General features: G+C 48.1%; 7 protein-coding genes across 7 annotated transcripts; 4 read left to right on the top strand and 3 right to left on the bottom strand.

Annotated features, from left to right (window-relative positions):
* Positions 1-59: 59 nt before the first annotated feature.
* On the top strand, positions 60-1,241 carry PV09_01159 (uncharacterized protein). The gene has a single exon (XM_016354005.1). The coding sequence runs from the start codon at positions 83-85 to the stop codon at positions 710-712; it is 630 nt and encodes a 209-aa protein (XP_016218100.1). The 5' UTR covers positions 60-82; the 3' UTR covers positions 713-1,241.
* Positions 1,242-1,598: 357 nt separating this feature from the next.
* On the top strand, positions 1,599-2,809 carry PV09_01158 (uncharacterized protein). Its single transcript, XM_016354004.1, has one exon. It carries the CDS (start codon positions 1,609-1,611, stop codon positions 2,602-2,604), a length of 996 nt encoding a protein of 331 aa, XP_016218099.1. The 5' UTR covers positions 1,599-1,608; the 3' UTR covers positions 2,605-2,809.
* Positions 2,583-3,660, bottom strand: PV09_01157 (40S ribosomal protein S16). The gene is made up of 5 exons (XM_016354003.1): positions 3,557-3,660; positions 3,479-3,504; positions 3,399-3,417; positions 3,217-3,326; positions 2,583-3,148 (listed from the first exon to the last, which is right to left on the bottom strand). Exons 1-5 carry the CDS (start codon positions 3,577-3,579, stop codon positions 2,898-2,900), a joined length of 429 nt encoding a protein of 142 aa, XP_016218098.1. The 5' UTR covers positions 3,580-3,660; the 3' UTR covers positions 2,583-2,897.
* Positions 3,661-3,930: 270 nt separating this feature from the next.
* On the bottom strand, positions 3,931-4,950 carry PV09_01156 (uncharacterized protein; the record flags this gene model as incomplete). The annotated part of the gene is made up of 2 exons (XM_016354002.1): positions 4,843-4,950; positions 3,931-4,777 (listed from the first exon to the last, which is right to left on the bottom strand). The coding sequence occupies exons 1-2, from the start codon at positions 4,860-4,862 to the stop codon at positions 3,931-3,933; spliced, it is 867 nt and encodes a 288-aa protein (XP_016218097.1). The 5' UTR covers positions 4,863-4,950.
* Positions 4,951-7,071: 2,121 nt separating this feature from the next.
* Positions 7,072-9,130, top strand: PV09_01155 (uncharacterized protein). The gene is made up of 3 exons (XM_016354001.1): positions 7,072-7,806; positions 7,855-8,251; positions 8,302-9,130. Exons 1-3 carry the CDS (start codon positions 7,481-7,483, stop codon positions 8,932-8,934), a joined length of 1,356 nt encoding a protein of 451 aa, XP_016218096.1. The 5' UTR covers positions 7,072-7,480; the 3' UTR covers positions 8,935-9,130.
* Positions 9,131-9,272: 142 nt separating this feature from the next.
* PV09_01154 (uncharacterized protein) lies at positions 9,273-17,144 on the top strand. Its single transcript, XM_016354000.1, has 4 exons — positions 9,273-9,457; positions 9,511-9,575; positions 9,632-16,293; positions 16,347-17,144. The coding sequence occupies exons 1-4, from the start codon at positions 9,402-9,404 to the stop codon at positions 16,818-16,820; spliced, it is 7,257 nt and encodes a 2,418-aa protein (XP_016218095.1). The 5' UTR covers positions 9,273-9,401; the 3' UTR covers positions 16,821-17,144.
* PV09_01153 (uncharacterized protein) lies at positions 17,064-18,852 on the bottom strand. The gene has a single exon (XM_016353999.1). The coding sequence runs from the start codon at positions 18,788-18,790 to the stop codon at positions 17,318-17,320; it is 1,473 nt and encodes a 490-aa protein (XP_016218094.1). The 5' UTR covers positions 18,791-18,852; the 3' UTR covers positions 17,064-17,317.
* Between the last annotated feature and the right edge of the window lie 119 nt (positions 18,853-18,971).

Raw genomic sequence — 18,971 nt, 5'->3', positions numbered from 1 at the left:
ACGGCAGGTGATTGACCACCCAAACACATCTCGACTTCGAGATTTAGGTCACGATCGCACCTTACGCAAAAACTAATCCGCCATGGCTCCAATAACTAATTCTTCAAACGAAGCAAATCACCAAGCTCTACTCGATAAACTCGACATATATAGCGTCCCAAAACCATTTCGCAATCCATCATGGAAACCACCCCAACGCCGCAACAAGAATCTTCGTCAGATAATATCTGAAGCGCAACGCAAAGAAGCCTCTATGATGGGCTCGCAAGCCGTGTCAGGTTCCTCGACGCCAATTCCAGCATCGGACTTTGCATCGACAGGTGCTATGACTCCAGTCTCAAACGGTAGCGTCGCCCATCACGGCAACACGAACATCGCCCAGGCGGCGCAACGCCTTGATCGCCTGGTGTTGGAACGGAATCAACAAGCCGCATTGGGGATAACCAAGCCAAGTGGCGACACTGGTAGTGCATTTGGGGGCGGAGCGCAGAGCATGAGCGTCACATATACAAACATTGAAAGCGCACCGAGCTTGCACCCCAGTAGCCAAAAGAAATACTGTGACATAACAGGACTGCCGACGAGCTACACGGACCCAAAGAGCAAGTTGAGATATTACAACGCAGAAATATACAACTACATCCGGGCGATGCCTCAAGGACAGAAGGAGGGTTATTTGGCAATACGTGGGGCTCATACGGTACTTAAGTGAAGATCGGTTAGGATGGATCTGGACAAATATATGCACTAAACATGGCTCCCAATGCCAGAAGAACCTGTAAGGACCTCGAGATTTTGCCAAACGCTCACATTGGCAATGTATCGAGCAGCCTTCTGTTAAGCGCAGCAGATGATAGATATTACCTTTGAAGAATCGCGCTTGGCGAGGACTAAGACTGAGGATCAGGCAGTAAAGTAATTCTGGTGGCACTCGGTCGTGTCTGTTGCCCTTTCTTGCAAATCGGTATTTGAAGGGGACCTCAATGTTCTCAAGAACGAAAACGAAAACAGCTTTGTACAAGCACCCAATGTTCATGTATCGTTCCAACTTACGAACGAAAAAGATAAGATTGGCATAACCACGTTACACATTGTTTCCTTAACCCAATCGATGTCTATCTTGCGCTGTATCAAGTAGAAATGCAAATGGCATCTGATTGACTGCAACAATAGGATCCATCCTCTTTATATATGGTATGGTTTTAATAGTGTAATGTGTGGCTACTGAGCTCAACGGCGGCATTTAGCAAAACCTTAAAGTCTCCAGCCATATAAAAACGAAGCCCTACTCTTGTCTCTCGATCGAGCTGATGCTAATAGCACTTGTCTAAATCTGGCCCTGGATACGCAATTACTAAAGGCCGTTGATGATTCCATCCATGAACATCAATTGATGGTAGAAGTCTTTTCGGTTGGCAATCACGACCAGCAAGAATTATTAGAATCGTGAAATTTGAGCAATTAATGAATTTTTTATTCTGGACGTTTGGACAAAATGTTCACATATTGAAATGGGAGATCAGCGAAAGCCAGCCAATGAGCGGGGTGATAAATGCAACCCTATCGAATCACACCTATTCAATCTTCCATCTTACTGCCAAACAAAATATGGGCCGACACTTTGAACATAGCAACCATGCAGACCAACATTTTGAGAATAGAAGAGACCGTTCTCGATCGCGTTCTCCATATAGACCCTCACAGTCACATCGACACAAGCGTAGACGCACGGAATCCCCAGCATCAAGGCCACAAGTGCTGCCCTTCCATGCCCCGCTTTTAAGCAAACATGACTTCAGAGAATACAAGGCCATTTTTTCGCTCTACCTCGATGTGCAGAAGGAACTCCAGCTAGATACCCTCGATGAGCGGGAAGTCAAAGGACGTTGGAAGAGTTTTGTAGGAAAGTGGAATAGAGGAGAGCTGGCCGAGGGATGGTATGACCCGAGCACGAAGAAGAAAGCGGATCATTCTGCATTGACTTCCGATCTTCAGAATCATACACCACAGGAGAACGAAGAACATGATGTTAGCACGCGAGATTATTGTTCTCGGGCACAAGGTAATCAGAGCGACGATGAGTCCGAGGACGACGAATTTGGCCCTTCACTACCAGCAGAAACAAGGAGCGGCAAGATATCAGGACCAGCAATACCAAACATGCAAGAACTCGAACTTGCAGCTGAGCTCCGAGCCGAAGAACAATCTTTGGCTCGAGCCGAACTCGCCTATAGCCGCCGAGTAGATCGAAAACTACAGAAAGAACAGCTTGAAGAATTGGTTCCGCGCGCGGATCCCGGTTCTCGTGAGCGACAACTGGAGAAGAAGAGGCTATTAAATGCGACGATTGGCGGATTCAAGGAAGCAAAAGAGGGTGGTGAGGTAGAGGTTGGGGATAGTGACTTGATGGGTGACGACGGTTTGGAGGGTTTCAAGAGAAGGAAGGCGGAGATGGAAAGGAAGAAGACTGAAAGGGAATTGAGGAAGGAGGAGCAATTGAGGGCGAGACGCGCGGAGAGGGAGATGAGGCTAATGAAGGCGAAGGAGAAGGAGGAGAAGACGATGGAATACCTGAAGGCGTTGGCAAAGGAACGATATGGCTGAATGAGTCTGCCATAACTCTCAGGCTACGAGGCCCTTAACCAGCCAACAATGGCATCCAGAGTGTAGAGTGCTGGAACGCCGTGGAAAGTAATTGAAGCTTTATGATTGATTCTTGCTCATATCAAAAGCCTCGCAAAATATGCATCGAGGCCCCATACATAAGACCATAGTACTCCATGCCATGTTCGCATTTGATTTGTTGTTGCAATAGCACACAACTAGAGATTTTTGCACATTCAGCCCATCTCTTCTCGAACCACATTTGAACAACGAGAACACCAAGATTTCGCTGTTTAACGGTACGATTTCTGGTATCTTGCGCGGGCACCTGGACCACCGAACTTCTTCGGCTCCATTCTCCTGTTGTCGGCTACGAGCAGCGTGCGGTCGTACTGAACAAGGGTCTGCTTGATCTGGTTCTTCGCGTACTCATCAACATATTTCTGGTAGTAGGCGACGATGGCCTTTGCGATAGCCTGGCGGATAGCGTAGATTTGCGAGGTAGATCCACCACCGGAGACGCGCACACGAATGTCAACACCGGCTAAAATTTGCAAGCGTCAGCATTCGAACTAATTTCATGCCACAACTGGAGTATAAGTGAATGCCTACCGAACTTATCAAGACCAACCAGCAGGATTGGCTCGTAAACCTTGAAGCGCAGGATCTGGGGCTCGACGAGGTGCAGAGGCTTTCCGTTCACTTTAATGAGGCCCTTGCCGCTGTTGTCTGGTCAGAATGATATGTGCAATTCGTGTATACGAGAGGTGAATCTGCGATGTATTCGAACATACGCTTTGCAGTGTGCTACCGCTGTTGAATATGTCAGTATACTAGGTTCGCCGCTTGAAACTGGGTGGAATGCAAAACCTACCTGTTGCGGTCTTCTTCTTGCCGAAGCTGCGCATACTGTCAGTCTGTGTCTCTCATTTGTAACAGCAGGTAGCCGTACGTCTGTACGCTCTGGGAAGCCATGCTGGATTATCAGAATGGCGAATGGAGCGAGGTGTGGATATTTGCCGTCGTCGTCACTGCGATTGAAGTCCGAAAGAATTGGTGCATGTGTGGGCTTGGCGTAGATTTCGCAAGGCATTTTGGCCTGTGCGCTCTTCTTTGCCTTGTAAGTTAGGCATAAATACATTCTCATGACAGTAACATTAGCTTTAGCGCTTCTGCACACAAAGTTTTCTAGCACACAACATGGCTTCCTCGTCAACCTCAATTTACAGAGGTACACGTTGCTAAAATCGAAATGAATGGTGAAACCGAGCATTACAAATGATTCGAGCTCTTTTAACTACCTTATTCTAGCGTACATTATGCTGCTCAACTTAGCGTTCTTGCTCCGCAGATGCTGTCAACGAGAACACTGAATTTGTGTATAATCTCTCGAATCAAGTCGTACGAGTTCTTCTCTTGGCTGACACCACCGGTTACACCGACGGTCATCAGGCCTAACTTTATCAGTTCAAATTGTCTTGATGCAATGGTAACAAGCATAACAAAGGCTTGCGAGTCTGGAACCCCTTTCGCGTAGATAGCCATGACCAACAAGGCCTGTATGGACAGCAAACTCGCTGGCTCGAAGATGAGCCGATGAAGCACCAACGTAGCATTTTTGTAGCATTCATCCGGAATACTGCCCAGTGATTTCTCTGACCCAGGGGCTATTTTGGATCGTACAGCCAAACCAAGAACCGCGTTGACAAGACTCCACCTTGCGTATTCACCAGCAGGCTCTGTAGTGTTGGCTCTGTATTGTGCATCAAGATACTCCATGAATTCTGGGAGTTCAAGCACCTTGTGTCCGGCCATAATGTCCTCAAAGCAGCGAGGCACAAGGACGCTTACAATTGGAAACGGCAAGAGCGGCGTTGCCATCTCAAGTGCTTTCGATGATGCGGCTTTTTGGATTCCCTTTAAATAGCAACCAAATTTTCCAGGGAGCAAAAATTCTGGGAATCCCCAATACCGCATTCTTTCTGAGAGATCGAAGGTAACTTCTTCCCCAGAACAGGATGACCGCTCAGGCTGAGATTCGGCTGTAGCTCTGAGTTTTACAGTGCTTTTACAAGCGGAAGGAGTTTCAAATTCCTGATGAGAAGTTGGTTCCGAGTCGAGTCCGGTCTTTCTTCTTTGACTCGATACTGTCTCCGCACAAGTCTTAGCAGGCCTTTATGTTTCCATTATTCTGTTGTTCATTCTCCTTCAGCGTTCAAGATAGAAACAGCAACTCACCGTTTAGCTGGTCCTCTCATTCTGCGGAACGCTGCGTAGGTGCATTCTGAGCCTTGCGAAGCACAATTGCTGCATGATGGTACCTGCCCGTCGCAGCGTCTCTTACGGGTTTTACAGCGTGAGCAAGCCCATGGGAAAGTGAGCTTATGCTTTGCTTATTTTGTGTTCGTTCAGGATTGAACTAAGTTGACTCACAATATAGGTTTTCTGTAGCTTCTCTGCGGCAATCTCCGCATCCGTCGAATGCATGGACTCAATAAATTGTTCCAAAAGGTTATTTTGATACCTTCGGGCTATTCAGGAAAATCGGTGGAAGCAAACTGAGCGTCCTAAGCTGCAAATGCTTTTTTTACTTGCCGTTGCGGAAGCTAATCTACCCCCGCCACCACGTTAGAACATTTGCATCCGCAAATGCTTGTTCAGATTAATAAAGCCAGCGAACCAGGAACGTGAAATTCCATAGAACGCATAGGTAAATCGGAAATGAACTCATTAATCATTGTAAAGATTTGAAATCAATTGTCATGAATAAGATGATCGAAAAATGCTGCAGCATTGCTTCCGCGTCGATCGTATATATGAACTGAGGAGCTATATATCAGTGTCCTACGTTTATTTAAACGATTGTTTCAAATATTTGTACTTTCGAATCGCAAGTTGAAAGAATCACTCGAGCACCCGCATAAGTTGCAGAACCTACGACATGGGTACTTTCACTCGTGTAAATGATGCACTCTTGTCCAATCCACTACCAAATGCGACCGAGATTCTCTCCTCTGGTGGAGACGATTGGTTGTGGGCAGCCACCGCTGTCTTCATACTGGCATTTGTACGTTCCACGACCTTCATCTTGATATTCCGTCTCATGTGTCTGTCATGCAGATCTGCTAACTTTGGTGGTCTTAAAGCTTGTCGTCCTCGTCCCCTGCTTCACTGCACCTGAAAACCAGCGCGTCTTCCATTATCTCTTTGTTATTACGCTTCTCACCGGCGCAATTACATATTATGCTCAAGCATCTGACTTAGGTTGGATCGTTGTTTTCGACGATAGCCATCCAAGCCGTCAGATATTTTACGTACGATATATTTATTGGACTTTGTCGTTCCCGGCCGCAGTTCTAGCTCTGGGTCTCGCATCCAATTTATCTTGGACAACTATCTTCACCAATATCTTCACCGTCTGGATCTGGATTTTGACATATCTCACAGCGGCATTCACGGCTAGCTCGTACAAATGGGGATTTTTCTCCTTCGGTACACTTTGCTGGTTAATTGTGACGATGAGTACGCTGAACGAGGGTCGTGAAGCGGCCACACGCGTTGGTATTGGAAAAGATTACATGCTGCTTTCGGTTTGGCTTAATGGTGTGTGGCTCCTTTACCCTGTCGCATTCGGTTTGAGTGATGGTGGTGGTGTGATCGGTGTGGCAAAAACTGCGATTATGTTTGGAGTGCTCGACATATTGATGATGCCAGTTCTCAGCCTCGGCTTCATCTTCATTATGGGAAAAAAATGGAATTTCGAAAAGCTACACCTTGCTTTTAGTGAGCATCGTTATCCCCCTTGCATATCGGACGTCTAGACGCCAGGTCGAAGCGCCTGGGTCGAAGCGTCTTACCTCTAATCTGGTTTGTTGACGGCATAAAGCCATCATATCTGTGTGAAATAGAACGTCCCCGGCTTTGACAGATAGGACTCTCAACTTATTTAATTGCTCCGGTCATGTCTATTCAATAAGCAAGTTCTTGTTGATTCGTGCAAGCTGTTATGAGATTGCAATACCTTTGTTAGCCTGGTCTGATTGGCTGCAGATGTGGGACGTGGCTCTATGCTCGAGGCTGAAGCTCCGCAGGTTGAAAAATACAAAATTATCTTTGATGGGTTTTGATGTCCGTCTCCGTTGCTCACTTGATTTCCCCTGGCTGAAGGCATTCATGTGTGTCGTAGCATCCTGCAAGATAGTTCGCTCACGAGAGAGCTTCGAGAAGTCAGCTCCATACAAGTACCATGCCCTAAGCGGTGTGCGATAAACAACATCCGCCAGAACATTTAAAAATCACGCAGAGTTTCGAGTGTGTTTTCAAGCGATTAGGTTGTCTCCAGACTTCCTGCTACTCTGCAGAATCTATCATCTTGTAGCAATCGAAGGAGGTCCTGTCCGACCCAATCTTGGCTCAGAGCTTAGACACTAGAACAACTTCGAACTCAAGGACCAGCATCCTGGTATCGTAAAGCTTCCAGACCTCGGACCTTCATCGCGAGACTCAAAGTCGGAACGTCACTGCTTTTTTTACCTTGAATTGCCTACGGTTATCAATCACATGAATTAGCAAGAGTTCTTCGTGATTCTCAAATCAGAGCCACCCTGAGGCGGGGAAGCGTGGGGTAAGCATCATTAACGCACAGTCATCATCTGCGACAAGACTTTTCGTGCAACGTCCGTCCTCGTCTTGCGGCTCCTTCATCGAATCACGAAGTCGAAATCAGAAGTGTTCGATCGACTCTTCGGGCCAGGTTAGGTGCTCACACGACCTAATTCTGGACTGCGGCACGGGTGACGTTGTTCGTGCCGAACCTAGCTCAGCCGTCTAGCTTTCGAGGCACGCTCCCCGGATTCTTATCGTAAAGACCCAATCAATGGATCCCAACTCGACATCCCCCACGTCGGTTTCCCCAGGTTCGCAGCCTGTCGACGTGGGTAAATTGGCTTCCGCTGGAGAGATATCACCAACTACGCAGCCTGTGACCGATCCTCCCGCGTCTCAAGGAACACATGATGCTGGCGCTGTGAAATGGCCTGGTGCGCCGCTCGAACTTCCTTCATCTGCAACAGTGTCCCTCGACAACATTCGAGATGCAAGGAAGCCGTCTATCCAGATTAAGCCTCACTCCGTAATGTCAGGCGAACCGAAGAAGAGGCCTTCGAGCCAGCGGAGACGTTTATCATCTCCTCCGCCGCCGCCGTGAGTATTTCGCATGTGTAGAAGCACAGCAAGCTAATCGTGGAAAAGAGTGTTCCGATCTAGGGTGTCTTTTGATACCTTTGAGATACCAGATAAGAAAGAGGAACCTACAACAGAGCCACCATCCTTCACATTGAACTCCAAACATAAGGACTATGAGTACAATAAGAGATCCCGAACATTTCTATGTGGTCTTGACTCCAACGATTACTCCGAATATGCTCTCGAATGGCTCATTGATGAGCTCGTTGATGATGGAGACGAAGTCGTGTGCCTTCGAGTTTTAGATCCAGAGGTTGCGAAAGACCGTCTACCGGCCAGTAGGTACCGTGAAGAGGCCGAGATGGTCATGAGGTCAATTGAGAAAAAGAACCACGAGAACAAAGCCATTAACCTTATTCTTGAGTTCTCCGTTGGAAAAGTTGAGAGAGTCATCAAAAGAATGGTAGAATGGAACTCTTTAAAAAAAATACTACAATGTTCTAATTCTTCTAGATTGAATTTTATGAACCCGCAATTTTGATCGTGGGCACGAGAGGACGCAGTCTGGGAGGCTTCCAAGGTCTGTTACCGGGATCTATCTCAAAATTCTGCCTCCAGAACTCTGCAGTCCCCGTTATTGTCGTGCGACCAAACATGCAACGCTCACGGGGCAAACGAAAACGTCAGCAAGACCCGACACGGCAAGGATACAGAGACCTGCTTGACCGCGCTGGCTTTGAAGGTCATATACTTGACGAGAAGAATCGTTACAGTGTTGATTATCTCGGCGGGAAGGAAGAAGAACGACCCGCATCTACAGACGAAAGTGCTGCTGTGGCTGCAGCAATCGGGTTCAGGAAGCAGGAACGTTCTGCATCTAAAGGCAGTCCACTCACTAAGGTTGAATCAGCAACCACCGACGTGACCACAACGACAGAAAGCGAAGCAGGTAGCGAATCTGGAAACGCGAGACTAATGAAAAGTCCAGAAATGATAGGATTGGAAAGCCCCGAGCTTAGCGGCGAGTCTGCCTTTGGTGATGATGATACTGAAGGTGAAGGACCATCGACGCCTTCAAGTCCAGAAACTCTTAGCCGCCAGGCCCCGAACGTGATCGTAAGAAGGGCAACTGGCGAATTGGAATGACATTGGCATGCGTCGTCACCATGTAAGGCGACACAATCGATTTACTTTTCATGAAGTGACGGAAAGGCTGAATGCCGCTACAAATGCGGCGGGCGTCGATCATGTATGTAGTGGAGCACTCTTAGAACATAAATGAGTTTTCGTATAGCCATGTATTCTACGTATCTCGAATAGAAATAAAGCCACACGTTAAATGCGACGTAGCAATGAGATTCCGGCTATCTGCGATGTCTGAACATGCTCTAGCTACTTCGTTCATTACTAGGAAACGCACGGACCTCCGTCAGGTGTCCTTGGAACCTTAGCAACTCCTCGCAGTGACCGCGACCGACGGTCATGACAGGAAATAATTTCTGAATCTTCAACTCTACTGACCTACCGCTTCTGGATCCAACTAAGCGGTTGTAGCTATAATATGTGCGCGTAGCGGCTGCGTCCAGGCAGACGCGCAGGAGGGGACGAGTATCATGTCTCTCGTTAGCAAAGAAGCCCTCGATCGGCTCTTCTCAGAGCTCAAGAGCAAGTATGTAATGTTCGGAACCCAGTCTATCAGTGTTTAACTAACTTACGTTACAGAAATGATGAGGTCCGGTTGCGAGCCGCAGTAACACTGCGCCAGAATCTTGAGGCCGTTCACAGAGGTAGGAATCTACGTTGAGTGAACCACTTGACGACATGACGGGCTAAACATGTGTAGAATTACCTGCAAGCCAGTTCCAAGCACATTACAATGATATTACGACGCGCATTTCGATTTTGGTCGTTCAAGGAAATGACACAAATGAGCGAATAGGTGGCATTCATGCTCTAACGGCTCTCATCGATTTCAAAGGCGACGATGCATCCCTTAAAGCGACGCGATTTGTGTCGTGGCTACGACGCATATTGCAGGGAAATGATACGACCGCCATGATAGTAGCTGCCCGTGCTCTCGGTCGTCTAGCAACACTAGGCGGCACAGTCACAGCCGAGCTGGTTGAGGCAGAGGTCAAGACGGCGCTCGAATACCTACAAACAGACAGGCAAGAGAACAGGAGATTTGCAGCAGTGCTAACTCTGCGCGAGCTGGCTCGAAACTCACCCACACTACTCTTCCAGTGGGTGCAGCAGATTCTAGAAGTGATATGGGTCGCACTACGAGACCCCAAGGTCATGATACGCGAATCAGCAGCTGAGGCAGTAAGCGCATGCTTTGAGATCATGTCCGCAAGGGACCAGGACATACGAACAAAGACTTTCACCAAAGTCTACGAAGAGGTCATTAGAGGCTTCCAGATCAATACGATTGAATCGATTCATGGCTCGCTGCTTACCATCAAAGAGCTATTGCTGAAGGGCAACATGTTCATGCATGGCCCGCGATATAAAGAGTCTTGCGAGTTTGTCATGCGTTACAAGGATCATAAGGATGGTCTTATACGGCGCGAGGTCATCAATATCATCCCGACTCTAGCTTCTTATGCCCCTTCAGAATTTACAAGTAGCTACCTGCACCAATGCATGCTGCATCTTACGGGCTTAATCAAACGAGACAAGGATAAGAGTGCGGCCTTTGTTGCAGTTGGAAAGGTTGCGGGAGCAGTTGGCAGCTCGATTGCACCGTACTTGGAGGGAATATTGGGCTACATTCGAGACACGCTGACGGCCAAGGCCAAGAATCGAAGCATCAATGAGGCTCCTGTTTTTGAATGTTTGAGCATGATTTCCATCGCGGTTGGTCAGGCTCTCAGCAAGTACATGCCAACACTACTTGACCCTATCTTCGCATGTGGCCTCAGCAATTCCCTTACTCAAGCTTTGGTTGATATGGCACACTACATACCTCCAGCTAAACAGGTTATCCAAGAAAAGCTGTTAGATCTGCTAAGTCAGGTGTTGAGCGGTCGACCATTCATACCACTTGGAAGCCCCTACCATAGCACTGCAATCCCGCAGATATGGACACGGGATCACAAGGATCCGGCAACTATCGAGCACAAGGAAGCTGAAATAGCTTTGGCTCTGGACACTCTAGGAAGCTTCGACTTTTCCGGTCACATACTGAACGAATTCGTCCGTGACGTCGCCATTCGATACGTAGATGCGGACAATCCAGCCATTCGCAGAGCGGCGGCCCTTACTTGCTGCCAGCTGTTCGTTCGCGATCCAATTGTTTTTCAGACAAGCCACCACGCGATCCAAGTTGTCGGCGACGTAATTGAGAAATTGCTCACTGTAGGCGTTGCCGACCCTGAGGCCGAGATTCGTCGAACAGTTCTAATGTCGTTGGATGCTCGCTTCGATCGTCATCTAGGCAAAGCTGAGAACGTCCGCACTCTCTTCCTTGCCTTGAATGATGAAGTCTTCGTTATTCGAGAAGCAGCTATGACCATCATCGGACGATTGACAACCGTCAATCCAGCATATGTATTCCCATCTCTTCGAAAAGTTCTCATTCAGTTGTTGACCGATATTGAGTACTCAAATAGCGCTCGGAACAAAGAAGAGAGTGCTCGTTTAATCAGCCATTTGGTGGGAGCATCTTCCAAGTTGATCAAACCCTATGTGCAACCGATGGTTAAGGTACTTTTGCCAAAGGCAACAGATCCGAATCCTGAAGTTGCATCTACAACCTTGCAAGCGATTGGCAATCTTGCGGAGGTTGGCGGCGAAGATATGAAAGAGTTCATCCCTGAACTGATGACTATCTTCATTGAAAATTTGCAGGACTTGAGCTCAGACTCGAAGCGAACGGCGGCACTGCACGCTCTTGGACAACTTGCCGAGAGCTGTGGTTATGTGATTGAACCGTATAGGCAGTACCCAGAATTACTCACAATCCTGAAGAACATCATTCGAGAACAACAATCGAGTATTCTCAGACAAGAGGCGGTAAAGCTTCTCGGAATACTTGGTGCAATCGACCCCGATGAACAGGACAAGCTAACTGAAAAGATTCAAGAGGCGCAGATAGTTGAGGAAGCAGAGGAAGTTTCGGACGTTTCGTTGATCATGAAAGGTATCACTCCCTCCACGGAAGAGTACTATCCGAAAATCGTCATCCAAACCTTGATGGGTTTACTGAAGGACATGTCCCTCGCACAGTACCACTCCCAGGTCATCGAGGCAGTAATGAACATTTATCAAACGATGGGATTGAAGTGCGTCGGATTTCTAAAATACGTTATTCCTGGTTTTGTGTCTGTCATCCGAGCAGGTGGTCCTATTGCTGCAGAGGGTTACTTCAACCAGCTCGCAACTCTGGTTCGAATTGTTCGACAGCATATTCGGCCGTTCTTGCCATCCATTCTATCCCTTGTCCAGGATTTCTGGAGCGCTTCACCACAGCTACACGCGACGATTCTGACACTCATCGAATCCATTGCGAAAGCCCTAGAGGGAGAATTCAAGCTATATCTTGCTGATGTTCTACCTTTAATCTTAAGTGTGCTGGACTCGGATAATACAGCCAAACGAACCCCTTCGCAGAGAGTGCTGCATGCTTTTTTGGTATTTGGTTCAAGTGCAGAGGAATACATGCATCTGATCATTCCGGTCATCGTTCGTATGTTCGACAAGATCGGACAACCTCAACACATTCGGAAGCAGGCTATGGAGACGGTCGGTCGCCTATCAAGGCAAGTGAATATCTCTGAATTTGCCGCCAAGATAATTCATCCATTGGCAAGAGTGCTCGCCGGACCTGACGTTTCGCTCAAGCCAACAGCACTCGACACATTGTGTGCTCTAATCTACCAGCTTGGAGCTGATTACCTTCACTTCTTGCCAACTATCAACAAGATCTTGGCCACGCAGAAAATACCTCACAACAATTATGCCATTATTATATCCAAGCTGCAAAAGGGTGAATCATTACCACAAGACCTTAGCCCGGACGAGAAATATGGCGAAGACGATGATGACCATCTGTATACCGACGTCAACATGAAAAAATTAGCAGTCAACCAGCAACATCTCAAGAATGCTTGGGAGGCGTCTCAGAAGTCCACAAAAGAGGATTGGATTGAATGGATGCGTCGTTTCAGTGTTGAACTTTTGAGAGAGTCCCCACAGCAGGCTCTACGTGCATGCACCATGCTTGCAAGCGCATACAATCCAATAGCTAAGGCTCTGTTCAATTCAGCCTTTGTGTCCTGCTGGACGGAACTTTATGACCAGTATCAGGAAGAACTTGTACATGCTATTGAAACAGCCTTGACTTCAGCAGAGATTCCCCCTGAAATCTTGCAGATGCTCCTAAACCTCGCAGAATTCATGGAACACGATGATAAGGCGCTTCCTATCGATGTGCGAACACTCGGAATGTACGCTGCTAAGTGTCATGCTTTCGCCAAGGCCCTGCATTACAAGGAGCTTGAGTTCAATGCTGAACAGAACCCAAGCGCGGTTGAAGCACTCATCAGTATAAATAATCAATTGCAACAATACGATGCAGCTTTTGGTATCTTGCGGAAAGCTCAAAATTACAACGACGTTGAACTGAAGGAGACTTGGTTTGAAAAGCTCTTCCGATGGGAAGAAGCTCTTCGTTCCTACCAGAAGCGTGAGAAAGAGAGCGGCGAAACGTTCGAGACAACTATGGGTAAAATGCGCTGCCTACACGCGCTCGGCGAGTGGGAAACCCTATCCTCGCTCGCTCAAGACAAATGGATACATGCTAGCGCTGAAGTTCGAAAGACAATTGCGCCACTGGCTGCAGCTGCTGCATGGGGACTCGGTCAATGGGAACTCATGGATCAATATCTGGGTGTTATGAAAGCTTCTTCTCCAGATCGATCCTTTTTCGGTGCCATATTAGCGATTCACCGCAACCAATTCGACGAAGCACATGCACATATTGACAAAGCACGTGGCCTCCTTGAGACTGAGTTGAGAGCTTTGTTGGGCGAATCATACGATCGAGCGTATCTCCAGATCTTGCGTGTGCAAATGCTTGCTGAATTGGAGGAGATCATGGTCTACAAACACAACCAAGCATTAGGAAACGTTGAGAAACTTGAGCTTATGAAGGAGACTTGGATGAAACGATTGAGAGGATGCCAGTCAAATCCAGAGGTTTGGCAGCGTATGCTCAAAGTAAGAGCTCTGGTCATCTCTCCTAAAGACTGCCAGCAAATGTGGCTTAAGTTTACCAATCTCTGCCGCAAAAACCAACGTCTGGGACTCGCGGAGAAGTCACTCAACGGGCTACTTGACACTGATGAACGAGTCTCGGTTTACATCCAGCACAATGTTGACCGCGTGGACCCGCATATTGCATACGCGACTCTTAAATTCATGTGGGCTACCGATGATCGCGAGACGGCCTTGAAGACCCTAAAGGCCTTCAGTGCTCGATTAGCAGACGATTTACAGATCCAAGCTCGCGAAACCCAGATCAGACCATCAACAACGATGATTAATGGTGTCAATGGTATCACTGACGGCATTAACGGATTAAACATGACCAGTAGTGCCCAGCAAGCTGCCCAAAAGCCACACTTGGAGCGACATAGATTATTAGCCAAATGCTATCTCAAGCAGGGCGAGTGGCAGTCGGCGCTGTCTGGTGGCGATTGGGGGGGAAATGAGAACGTGCATGATATTCTAGCCGCCTTCAACGCAGCCACAAGGTATAATCCAGTTTCGTACAAGGCGTGGCATGCTTGGGCGCTTGCGAATTTCGAGGTTGTTACGGCAATGACTTCACTGGGTGATCGCGAAACTACCGAGATCCCCCAAGCAGTCGTGCAAGGACATGTTGTCCCTGCTATTGAGGGATTCTTCAAATCAATATCTCTGTCCACTTCGAGCGCTTTGCAGGATACGCTTCGTGTACTGACTTTATGGTTTGCTCACGGTCATCATCACGAGGTCAATAATGCTGTTAATGAGGGTATTGGCACTGTCCGCGTGGACGTATGGCTTGAAGTCATTCCACAGCTCCTAGCACGTATCAATCAGCCTAATGCTCGTGTCAGAGCCTCAATTCACAAGCTCATCAACGATATTGGCCGCGCCCATCCGCAAGCTATGGTCTTTCCTCTGACCGTCTCAATCAAATCGGACATCTCAAAGCGCTCTAGATCTGCACGCGAGCTGATGGAGGCAATGCGTGCTCACTCACCTGTCCTAGTTGAGCAGGCTGATCTTGTCAGCCACGAACTGATCCGTATTGCCGTTTTGTGGCATGAACAATGGCATGAAGGTCTTGAAGAAGCATCGCGTCTCTATTTTGGTGACCACAACATCGAAGGCATGTTCGCAACTCTTGCCCCATTGCACGCTATGCTAGACAAGGGCCCGGAGACACTGCGCGAGATTTCTTTTATTCAATCATTCGGCCGGGAGCTGCAAGAAGCGCGGGACTGGTGCAACACTTATCGGCAGACGAACGAAATCGGGGACTTGAACCAGGCCTGGGACCTCTATTATCAAGTTTTCCGTAAGATCGCCCGTCAGCTTCCCTCTTTAATGACTCTTGAGCTACAGTATGTGTCGCCAAAGTTGAAGGCCGTGCGTGGTCTACAGCTAGCTGTTCCGGGCACGTACGAGAGCGGTGCACCTCCCATCACGATCGAGTCATTTGACCCTGTGGCTACTGTCATCCAATCTAAGCAGCGCCCTCGTAAGCTTGTCATCCGTGGTAGCGATGGAAAGGACCATAAATACCTGTTGAAAGGCCACGAAGATATCCGACAAGACGAACGCGTAATGCAGCTTTTCGGCCTCTGCAACACTCTTCTCGCCAACGATAACGAATGTCGAAAGCGACATCTAAATATCCAGCGCTACGCAGCTATTCCCCTATCGACTCAATCAGGTATCCTGGCCTGGGTGCCCAACAGCGATACACTCCATGTGCTTATTCGCGAGTACCGTGATAGTCGGAAGATTCTTCTCAACATTGAGCACAGAATCATGTTGCAGATGGCACCGGATTATGACAGTCTGACGCTCATGCAGAAGGTCGAAGTATTTGGCTATGCTCTCGATAACACAACAGGCCAAGATTTGTATCGTGTTCTATGGCTTAAATCCCAAAGCTCTGAAGCTTGGCTCGGCCGAAGGACGAACTATACTCGTTCGCTTGCTGTCATGTCCATGGTTGGCTATATTCTCGGTCTAGGAGACAGACATCCCTCTAACTTGATGCTCGATCGTATTACGGGCAAGATTATCCATATCGATTTTGGAGACTGCTTTGAAGTTGCCATGCATCGTGAAAAGTATCCTGAGAGGGTACCATTCCGGCTCACGCGAATGCTAACATATGCTATGGAGGTTAGCAATATTGAAGGAAGCTACAGGACAACTTGTGAACATGTTATGAGGGTGCTGAGACAAAACAAAGAGTCTGTCATGGCTGTCTTAGAAGCCGTTAGTATACCCATCATCACGGGTCATTGTTGAAGCTAACTGTGCAACTATAGTTCATCCACGATCCTTTACTTAACTGGAGGCTCAATCGAGAGTCACCTCCCGAGCCGACATTCCAGTCGGAGCGTCGTAACAGCCTCATTGCTGGAATTGAGACTCGTGGTAACGCAAACCGTCCTTCAAGCAGCGTTGCCGCCGCAGCCGCAAATGGTACGGTCCCAGAGTCGGGACGTCCGGACATGTACCGTCCCCGCAACCGCAGTAGTGCTTTCGCCACTAAAGCGGAAGAACAAGAAGCGAAGGAAGTTCAAAATGCACGTGCCATTCAAGTTCTGGCAAGGGTCAAGGAGAAGCTCACAGGCACTGACTTCGGGCCAAAGGAAAAGGATAAAAGCTTGAATATTGCAGGTGGTGGAGCTCCAGTAGAAGAGTTGAGAGTCGATGTTCAAGTGGATCGTTTGATCCGGGAGGCAACCAACCTCGAGAACCTTTGCCAGCACTACATAGGCTGGTGCAGTTTCTGGTAGTTCTACAATAGACTTGCGCATTGCCCTTACGTTGGGGAAAACTGGAGTATCGGTTCTATTTCGAAGGGCTTTTCGGCATTCGTGGTGAAGGAATTGTTAAAGAAGTAGCTTTCGCAATAGAGAGCAAGGGATATATTACGGACGTTGGAAAGCATTGCGAGGGCGTTTTAGCTGGGATTTTCATGCTTGATCATATCCTTTGCAGCTCAGATCGTATGGCACACGCGTTGGTGACTAGAAACACATGACACAAATGATCACGAATGCATTTACATATTAGGGTGTCGTAACATTCTGAATTCACATACTCGTCACATATATTCCCCAACAGAAGAAAACCTATTATCTGTGCCACCTCGTCTTGGAAGTGCCTGGATATAGATCCAGTCAAGTCTGAATTGAGTGTTTCAAAGCAACTGCATTGCCCGCTTCTATGTGATCAATAATAATGGTTGTCACGAGAACAACCATATATTTTATGATGAGCATTCCAATATTTATCCCTGGTCTTGGTCCATCTTGTCTCTACCACTTCCCTTCACACGCCCATGCTTTCCCTTTCCGCCCTTAGCTCCATTCTTCGCATCCTGAATCTCCCTCATCTGCTGCTTTGCTATCGTCTGTGCTTCATTCACGCTCTCCGCATGCACCATTGCAACGTCCTTTTCGACACCTTCTAATTCGTCGAGTTTCCTTCCTAACGCATGCTCTATCCGTAGGAACACCTCGGCATCATACTGGGTCACGAAGTTGACCGCCTTTCCAGATTTGCCAGCCCGTGCTGTACGACCCACGCGGTGCACGTACGTGGCGCTGTCATCAGGGATGTCAAAATTGAGGATCAAGTCAACTGAAGGTATGTCTAGCCCACGTGCAGCAACGTCTGTGGCGACAAGTATCTTGCGCGATTTGGAGCGAAACTTGCTGAGAGCTCCCATGCGCGTGGATTGTGACATGCCGCCATGTATTGGAACGGCTTCAAGCCCGAGAGCACGGAGCAGGAAGGCTAGTCGCTGTGTCTCATTTTGCGTACGTGTGAAAATGATGGTTGTGAGGCCAGGGAAAACATCGGAGAGAAGGTGTACAAGATAGAGGTCCTTGTGTTTGTGGGGGATAATCAGGACGCGCTGAATAAGTGTCGCAACCGTTTGACGTGCCGTAGACGATATTGAGATGCGTACAGGATTTTGGAGCGAGGCTCGCTGGAGAGACTCAACCTTGCTGGACATGGTAGCGGAGAAGAGATATGTATGCCGACCTTCTCGCGGGAGAACCTTAAGAATCTTGTCCAGCACGGGACCGAAATCAAGATCAAGAAGACGATCTGCTTCGTCCATAACCAGGTACTTGAGTTGACGTAATGAGAATCCCTTCGTCGATTCGAGATGATCAAGCAGTCGTCCGGGAGTAGCCACGATAATGTGTGGTTTCTTGGATAGCGCGATCGCTTGAGCAACCATATCCATGCCGCCAACAATAGTAGCACATCGAACACCAATGACCGACCCCAGCGCCTCAAATTGCTGTGAGGTCTGGTACGCAAGCTCTCTGGTGGGAGCAAGGACTAGTCCGAACAGCGCTTGTGGCTTCTTCATGAGCGCGTCTAATATCGGTAACGCGAATGCAGCCGTTTTACCTGAGCCGGTCTCTGCGAGACCGATGACATCTCGACCTTCTAAAGCCACCGGAATTGCTTGTTCTTGGATCGGTGTTGGCTTTTTGAAGCCCATCTTGTCACATGCTTCGGCCAACTCCTTAATGAGTCCTAAGTCATGGAACGTCTTTTCAGCAACGGTCTGGTCATTTCCTGCAGATCTCTCTGAGATTTCACCATTGTTCTGGTTTGATCTTGGTCTATCATCTTCAGGCGATACTCTGCTCTTCTTCATTGAAGAGTCCTTTGATTCGCCAGTCTCATGTTTTCGCTTTTTCGAGGCCGAAGACTTATGAGCCTTGGCTACGGAAGACATCGCGAACAAAGAGTTATCCCTTGCAGCAGAATCTTGGTCCGTGGTTATGTTATGGAGATGGGATTGCTGTTGGAAACTTTTTCCTAACAATGCGCCCTCGACGAAGAATTGCGGACTGCTTGACATCTGATTGGTCGGTGCTGCGGGTAAACCCTTGCGCTTGCAGGTTCAAAAAAAGTTC

The sequence above is a fragment of the Verruconis gallopava genome, assembly GCF_000836295.1.
Source record: "Verruconis gallopava strain CBS 43764 unplaced genomic scaffold supercont1.3, whole genome shotgun sequence".
Taxonomy (NCBI): Eukaryota; Fungi; Ascomycota; class Dothideomycetes; order Venturiales; family Sympoventuriaceae; genus Verruconis; species Verruconis gallopava.
Note: the sequence above shows the minus strand (reverse complement) of the source record. Positions and strands in the feature narration are given on the sequence as shown.

What these genes read in the sequence shown, in the direction of transcription:
- PV09_01159 (XM_016354005.1), top strand. Translation starts at nt 83, where the DNA reads ATGGCTCCAATAACTAATTCTTCAAACGAAGCAAATCACCAAGCTCTA.
- PV09_01157 (XM_016354003.1), bottom strand. Translation starts at nt 3,579, where the DNA reads ATGGCTTCCCAGAGCGTACAGAC. An exon ending in GCTTCCCAGAGCGTACAGAC is followed by an intron (nt 3,505 to 3,556) that starts GTACGGCTACCT and finishes CAGTATGCGCAG; the next exon opens with CTTCGGCAAGAAGAAGACCG. An exon ending in GGTTGGTCTTGATAAGTTCG is followed by an intron (nt 3,149 to 3,216) that starts GTAGGCATTCAC and finishes TGCAAATTTTAG; the next exon opens with CCGGTGTTGACATTCGTGTG.
- PV09_01158 (XM_016354004.1), top strand. Translation starts at nt 1,609, where the DNA reads ATGGGCCGACACTTTGAACATAGCAACCATGCAGACCAACATTTTGAG.
- PV09_01153 (XM_016353999.1), bottom strand. Translation starts at nt 18,790, where the DNA reads ATGTCTTCCGTAGCCAAGGCTCATAAGTCTTCGGCCTCGAAAAAGCGA.
- PV09_01154 (XM_016354000.1), top strand. Translation starts at nt 9,402, where the DNA reads ATGTCTCTCGTTAGCAAAGAAGCCCTCGATCGGCTCTTCTCAGAGCTC. An exon ending in TCTTGAGGCCGTTCACAGAG is followed by an intron (nt 9,576 to 9,631) that starts GTAGGAATCTAC and finishes AAACATGTGTAG; the next exon opens with AATTACCTGCAAGCCAGTTC. An exon ending in TCATGGCTGTCTTAGAAGCC is followed by an intron (nt 16,294 to 16,346) that starts GTTAGTATACCC and finishes GTGCAACTATAG; the next exon opens with TTCATCCACGATCCTTTACT.
- PV09_01155 (XM_016354001.1), top strand. Translation starts at nt 7,481, where the DNA reads ATGGATCCCAACTCGACATCCCCCACGTCGGTTTCCCCAGGTTCGCAG. An exon ending in TCATCTCCTCCGCCGCCGCC is followed by an intron (nt 7,807 to 7,854) that starts GTGAGTATTTCG and finishes ATCGTGGAAAAG; the next exon opens with AGTGTTCCGATCTAGGGTGT. An exon ending in AGAGAGTCATCAAAAGAATG is followed by an intron (nt 8,252 to 8,301) that starts GTAGAATGGAAC and finishes TAATTCTTCTAG; the next exon opens with ATTGAATTTTATGAACCCGC.